This window comes from Rosa chinensis, chromosome 7 (assembly GCF_002994745.2).
Source record: "Rosa chinensis cultivar Old Blush chromosome 7, RchiOBHm-V2, whole genome shotgun sequence".
NCBI lineage: Eukaryota > Viridiplantae > Streptophyta > Magnoliopsida > Rosales > Rosaceae > Rosa > Rosa chinensis.
This window is the reverse complement of record NC_037094.1, coordinates 62,466,160-62,473,546: the sequence shown is the minus strand read 5'-3', so window position 1 is coordinate 62,473,546 and position 7,387 is coordinate 62,466,160. Positions and strand designations below refer to the sequence as shown.

The 7,387-nt window shown below is 40.3% G+C and overlaps 1 protein-coding gene across 1 annotated transcript; it reads left to right on the top strand.

Annotated features, from left to right (window-relative positions):
* Positions 1-5,239: 5,239 nt before the first annotated feature.
* Positions 5,240-7,386, top strand: LOC121048961 (zinc finger BED domain-containing protein RICESLEEPER 3-like). Its single transcript, XM_040511556.1, has 2 exons — positions 5,240-7,270; positions 7,366-7,386. Exons 1-2 carry the CDS (start codon positions 5,240-5,242, stop codon positions 7,384-7,386), a joined length of 2,052 nt encoding a protein of 683 aa, XP_040367490.1.
* The last annotated feature ends 1 nt before the right edge of the window (position 7,387 follows it).

The following is a 7,387-nucleotide window of genomic DNA, read 5'->3' as shown; positions in this document are numbered from 1 at the left end:
TGCCGGATTCTGTGCTGGGATCGGCGCTGTGGGCTGGCCGCGTGGGTAGGAGGACGGATGAGGCTGGAGCAGGGCTGCAGGTTGAGATCGGTGCTGCTGGCCGGTATGGATCGGTGCAATGATGGGATTTGGTTGAGGTCAGCCGGTGTTGCAGGCTCAGGGGGCGGTCCCCGATCTGGTCGAAGGCGTGGGTGTGGGCTGCAGGTGGTGCTGTAGGCCAGAGACTGCAGCGAGCGGCCTGGAGGGCTGGGATCGAGGGGGAAAGCCGTTGGATCGGGATGGAGGCCGGTGACGTGGGCTGGCGGTCACCGATCTGCACGGGTTTTTTTTTTTTTCAATTGGTGCGGCAGAAAGAAAAAAAACTAGGGTTTGGTTTTTTTTCTCTTGGCTATTTGCTCTGAGCGTGCTGATAACGTGTTAAAGTAAAATTGAGATTGGAATGGTCTACTCATTTCATTTCATAGTCCCTTTATATAGGGATAGAGTTACAACGGAAATACATTGAATGCTGATTGATCTATATCTGTGCTGATTGATGGTTATCACTGATTCCTTGATTCCCTCTCCGTCAGTTGCTTTGACGAAGGCACACAATATGTTTTTCCTTTAACAAAAAATGAATTGAAATATAATCATTTTCTCAACAGATAACTATCTACTATCCGCAGATAACTACTCACTATCTGCATATATCTTAAAAAAAAATCGAAGTCCTAATCCAATGATTTTGTATCCTTGGTAACTTTAGCTAATCCTGAGGATTTAAAATTAGGGTTTTTGACCATTTACCCTAATTATAGGGACTTCTTTCCCTCTTACACCACTCTCTTATTTTTGTTCTCACTTATCCATAAAGACTCTACGAAGGTCTTCACTAATACACAATTAATTTTTTTTAGACTATTTTACCCTTGACCCTTTGTTACAGAGAGAGAGAGAGAGAGAGAATGGAAGAGAGAAGCCATAGGAGACTTCGCCGGAGTCTCGTGACTGGTTGCCGGAATCCAGTCACAGGTCGCCGGCTGCCAGACTTTTCTGAAAATCTCGCAGGAGGTTCCCAAAGAGATCGTCAGAGATCTTTTAAGTCACTGGAAATGTTTATTACCCCCAATAAACCTTAATTGTCCCTTAATAAAGGTTTAGGAACCTTGCCGGAGGTCCCCAAAGAGTTCATCGGAGAGATTTATTGCCCCCCAATAAACCTTTATTATCCCCGAATAAAAATTTGTTGGGGGGTAATAAATGTTTATTAGGGGGAGGGGGAACTAATCTCCCTAAAATTAGACAAATAAAATTTTGATTGGGAAAGAAGATGAGAAAATTACGTCAATTCAAACCATTTTATTGGGGGGCTAATAAAGGTTTATTGCTCCCCAATAAACCTTTATTACGAGATAATAAAATATATAGGGGGTGATTCAATTTAATCAGTTTACTCCTCGAGCTTGTCAATTTTCCTCAACCATGTCTAATTTCTTAGATTCCGTCTAAATCGAACGTTAAGCTTGACGATGGGGCCCATTTTCAGGGCTAAAATGGTCATTTTAGGACAAAAATGGCAAAAAAAAAAAAGAAGAAGAAGAAGAAGAAAAGAAAAAAAACCACGACAAAATACTTGTGATGACCTGGATTTTCGTTATGTAATTTTGGTAATTAATAATGGACCAGTTGTACGAATATTTGTTATTGTGCTTTATTTGTAGGTTGTATGTGAAGTGGAATGGTTTTTGTACGTATAATTATTTGAATTTCACAGTTTAGGGGGTCGTGTAAAGTTTGACTTTTTATATGTCGGGATTCTCGAAAAACTTCCTTCGCGAAAGTTGTAGAGCGCATCGATACGAGTTCGTGGACATGCGGAACGTGTCAATCGAAATTCGTATGAGAAAGTTATGGCTAGCGGAAGAAGTTTCCGTTTTAGTATAAATAGAGAAAAAAATCAGAAATTCTTCATTTTTCCCTTTCCTTTTCCGGAAGCCCTCTCCTCTCTCTCTCTTCTCTCTCGGTCGATACCTTCAGTATCAGAGATTTTAGATTGACCCGACCCGAACCCGGTGACCCGACCCGGCTTTTCCGGTGAACTGCGGTGGTCTCTGGCCGTGAAACTTGGTCAGCTGGTTCGCCTCCTCCGTCCGGTCGTCTCTGTGGTGTTCTCTAGCGACGACATCCACCGTGTGCGGCGCTGCAAGGCTGTGCAGTTAGTGTTTTCGGACCCGGCCGGAAAACACAACTCCGGCGACTTCGTGGCTTCATGCTTCCTTGGTTGAGTTCAGAAAAGGCTTCCTGATCGATCTATGGTGTTTGTTTTGATCGATTTACGTGAAAATCGGTTCAACTTAGTTTGAGCAATAATCCAAAGCTTGTGAGGTAGTTTTCAACCCTTTATGCTTATTTTCTGACTTCGAGCTATTTATGAGAATTCACAAGCATGCTTAGATGAAGCTTTTTGATGTTGGGAGTTTTGTGAAATATTGAGTTTTGGCCGGCGGCGGTGTGCCACCGCCTGTGGCGGCTTTCCGGCCATGTAAGGGACTGTTTGTGGTATTATATATGTTCTAGTTGTTGATACGAGCGTTTCGATATATAATATGCAAATTTTGGAGTTCGTATGAAATTGTTATGATTTTTACAGTTTCATACCGATCGATTTATTCGATCCGTGAGGATTCGAGCGTCCGATTGACTTGTGGTTTGGTCACATCGATCGTGGACGTATTCCGGAGACTTTGGGAGGTCTCGGATGTGGTTTTGCCTAGATTGGCGCCACTTTGGGGATTTTAGTTCAAAACAGGGGTTTCGAACTTAAATCAAATGTGAATCGTTACTAAGTTGGAACCGTATGTAATTAGGTACTTGACGAAGTACATTGGACGATTATTTTGCGGATTGACGGCCTTGTGCTTTATTGAAGACGCAGCGGGAGTTCGAGGTGAGTAATCTCACAAGGTTCTTTATGAACAGAATTACCATTATTGTTTTGGCGTTAATCTTTAACTGCAAACTATAGTTGGTATTAGTAGGCATTCCTGAGTGAATGACTACGTATATATATATATATATATATATATATTACGACGGATATATATATATATATATCATTGTGGATGATTGTGATGAATAATAATATGCATGATGGTGTTCATATTATTGTTGAATGTGACTTTTCAGGAAACAATATTGTGGAAAAAGATGTTTTCTATTGTTTGAAAAGTATTGAGCTTGATGTTACATTTTTGAGTCAAGCGTGACTCATTTTAAATAGGGCTGGCAAATCCAACCGATCCGAACCAGCTAACCGCGTCCGTCCCGAACCAAGAGGTTCGGTTACCAGCCGATTCGGTTACCGAAAGTGTGGTACGGTATAACCGTACCGAGATACTGTAATTGGTACGGTATCGGTACTGAATATTAACAAAATACGGTATACCGTACCGTACCGTACCATATATTTAATTATTTAAAATATTTATTATATAATCAATCATAGCCGTTGATTTTCTTCTGTTTTATTCCATATTAACTAACAACCGTTAGATGAAAAATTTCCAAACCCTAAATCCATAATCCCTCATTCCCTCTCTTAGTCTTTGGAGTCTGGACGACTCACCTCGTCTCTCACTCTCTCTCTCTCTCTCTCGAACCCGATCGAGATCTGACCTGAGCCTCTGCCTCTCATACTCTTGGTCCAAACCGGCAAACCCTAATCCCTAATCCGATGATTCCGATCCCTAATCCCTCAGTGGCTCAGTCCATCTCTCGACCGCTCCCTCAGTCTCTCTCCCTTTCTCGAACCTGATCGAGATCTGACCTGAGCCTCTGCCTCTCAAACTCTTGGTCCAACCTGTAAACCCTAATCCCTAATCCGATCCCTAATCCCTCAGTGGCTCAGTCCATCTCTCGACCACTCCCTCAGTCTCTCGAACTCGAGCGAGGTTCTGACTTCTGAGCCTCAGTTCGAAGAATCGCGTTCGACCCATTCGATTTCATTTCACATCAAATCGATCAATTGTTGTAGTACTGCTAGTGAGTACGAGCTCGGAGCTTCAATTGTTTTGGATTGTTGAGTTGAGGTTCGAGACTTCGATCTACCCAATTTTAGCAATTCGATCTTGGATATGTTATTGTTATGTATTATCTTGAGATTTACCAATGTGTTATGGGTTTTGCCACTTTTAATGGGTTTTCTTTTGTGCTTGGAGGAGCAGGAGCACTGAGGAGGCGAGGAGGTGAGGACTAAGTTTGATGTTTGACAGTTTGAGGGAGAAGAAGGCAAAGTTAATGGGTTGAAGGACTCAGTTTGTGGCTCTCGATGGTGGAACTCTGAATTGTAAGCAAGACTCTATTCAATTGAAGTTATAATTGGATATATGTATAATTCTCTGTTTGAATTTTCATGACTATGTGTTGTTCTCTTTGTAAGAGCTTTTATCTAAGTAAGAGAGTAAGAGTTGCAAAGCATTTTAAATGGAGTACAGATGAATTAGAAAATGCAACCCAAGACTCATTTACAATTTTACATGCACCACAGCATTTACAATTTCATTCTGATCCGAGTTTCCCTACTTTATATGTTGCTTTTCTTATTTGGTCTAACATGCTCTGATTAATTTTCAGGTGTTCCAATCTCAAGTTCTCAACAATTCAAGAAATCTTACAATTAAGGCTTAGAAGTTAGAACTGGAGCAACGTAGGAGCACTGCAGTTGGTCGGTTTGGACCAACAGGTCAGTTTCAAAGTGATATATATATTTGTAAAGTTAGATGATGAAAATGTTATATATTATATATATGTTTGATGTTTGTATTAATATCACAATGTTTGATGTTTGTTTCTTTTTTCTGCAACAATTAAAATGTGTGATGTTTGTTTGTTTTGTTTGATTCTTTTTTCTGCAGCTATAAATAGTATAATGTTTATAATGTTTGATGTTTGTTTTGTTTGATGTTTGTAATTTTTATAATGTGTATAATGTTTGATGTTTATAATGTTTGAAATGTTTATAATGTTTGTTTTGTTTGAACATTATAATGTTTATAATGTTTGATGTTTACAATGTTTGATGTTTGTTTATAATGTTTATAATGTTTATAATGTTTGATGTTCGTTTCTTTTTTGTGCAACTATTAATATCACAATGTTTGATGTTTGTATCATTGTATGCTATGTTTGTTTCTTTTTTCTGCAGCTATTATAAATTTATAATGTTTGTATGTTCCACTTGTTTCTTTTTTCTGCAGCTATGGGTACTCAAAGTGGTAATTTGAGTCAGACTAGTAGCTCAAGCCCTTCGATTAGTTCTGGCATACATGTGACGGGTACTGTAGCTTTGGATCATTCCCCTTTAGGACAACCACCTTTAGGACAACCACCACCACCTTTAGGACAAACACTCCCACCTTTAGGGCAAACTTCAGGTTCAGTTGATGAAGCTGATCCTACCAACTCCCAATCCCATGGAGCAGCTACTGCTGGACAGAAAAGAAAAGAGCCTACAAACAAAAGCCCTATTTGGGCACATTTTACTAGATGTAAACACCCGAACTCAGACTTAATAGATACTTGTTGGTGTACTTGCGATTATTGCAATGACAGAGTGTTATGTGATACTAAAAAGAATGGGACAAGCTCGATGTGGGCACATACTAGGAAATGTGCTACTCACCCATTACATGCAGAACCTGATCCTAAGCAGGCTAAGTTGAATAGAGATAATGTGAGTGGAGGAGCCTCATACCATAAGTATAACAAAAAGAGGTGTGATGATAGGTGCATCGATATGATTATCAAGGATGAGCTCCCTTTTAGGCACGTGGAGAAGGAGGGATTCAAAGCTTTCTGCAAAGAGTTAGAACCTCAATGGCCTGGAATGGACAGAAAGCAGGCTGCCAAGGGTGTGCTAGATAAGTACAATTTTGAGAAGGTTGTTTTGTTGAGTCAATTGAAGGCAAATGAAACTCGGATCTCAATTACCGCCGACACCTGGACATCGATCCAGAATATAAACTACCTAGTACTAATAGCCCACTTCATGGATAGTGACTGGATATTGCACAAAAGGATCATCAACTTTTGTACAATTACTAGTCACAAAGGAGAGGATATTGGAAGGGTAGTAGAGCAGTGTTTGAGGAAATGGGAGATCACCAAAGTGTTTACAATCACAGTAGACAATGCTAGTGCTAATGACTTAGCTGTGGCATACATGAAGAGAAGGTTGACCAGTTACAAGACTTTGATGTTTGAGGGAGAGTTTTTACATTTAAGATGTGCATGCCACATTATAAATTTGATAGTTAAGGATGGTCTGAAGGAGTTACAAGATGGGATTGCTGCTATATGGAACTGTGCCAAGTATGTTAGGAGTTCATCAAGTCGTCTTGACAAGTTCAGGGAGTTTGCTGTTTTGGAACAGTGCAGGGCAAATGCCAATGTTCCATTAGATGTAGTCACAAGATGGAACAGCACATACCTCATGCTTGAAGCTGCACTTAAGTATGAAGCTGTGTTCGGCAGAATGGGTGAAGAAGACTGCAATTTTAAAGCTTATTTCGACGAAACGGACAGAAATGGCAAACCCAGGGTTGGACCACCATCTAGTGAGGATTGGAGGAATGCAAAAGCATTTTGTTTGTTTTTGAAGAAGTTTTATGAAGCTACTGTGAAGCTGAGCGCTTGGAAGAAGATCACTGCCAATATATTATTTGTTGAAATGGTTACATTGCAAACTGAGATTGACAAGGCTATCATTGCAGAAGACCCTATTTTGAAGAGGGTTGCCACTTCAATGAAGGCCAAGTTCAACAAATATTGGGGAAGCTTCAAATCGGTGAACAAGATAATCATGATAGCTAATGTTCTTGACCCAAGATACAAGCTGCAGTGGGCTAAAGTAGCAATGCAAAAAGTCAATGCAAGCTACGAGACAATTCATTCAATACAAGGGGACTTAAAGAAAATTTTGCTGAAGATGTATGATGAATACAAAGCCAATGAAGGCAGCAACGAAGCTGAACTGTACATGGGAGAAGATCTAGGATTCGAAGGGGATGACTTGGAGAATCTTGATGAAGTCAGCAAGCAAATAGCAAGGGAGAGGATGGCAGAGCAGTCACAATGCATACGAAATGAGGTTGATCAGTATTTATCGGATAGGTATGTTAGCCTCCTTGCAAAGAATTTTGAAATTCATAAGTGGTGGAAGGCCAATGAGTTAACCTATCCAATCCTATCAAAGTTAGCAAAGGATGTTTTTGCTGTTCCTTGCTCAACGGTGCCTTCGGAGAATGCATTTAGTTTGGGATCAAGAGTGGTGGATCCTTTTAGAGCTTCATTGACACCAAAAATGGTGGAAGCCCTTGTTTGCAGTTCGGATTGGTTAAAATCTGAT

Coding starts and splice junctions, on each gene's coding strand:
- LOC121048961 (XM_040511556.1), top strand. CDS start 5,240: ATGGGTACTCAAAGTGGTAATTTGAGTCAGACTAGTAGCTCAAGCCCT. Junction 7,271..7,365: donor TTGCTGTTCCTTGCTCAACG/GTGCCTTCGGAG, acceptor CCTTGTTTGCAG/TTCGGATTGGTTAAAATCTG.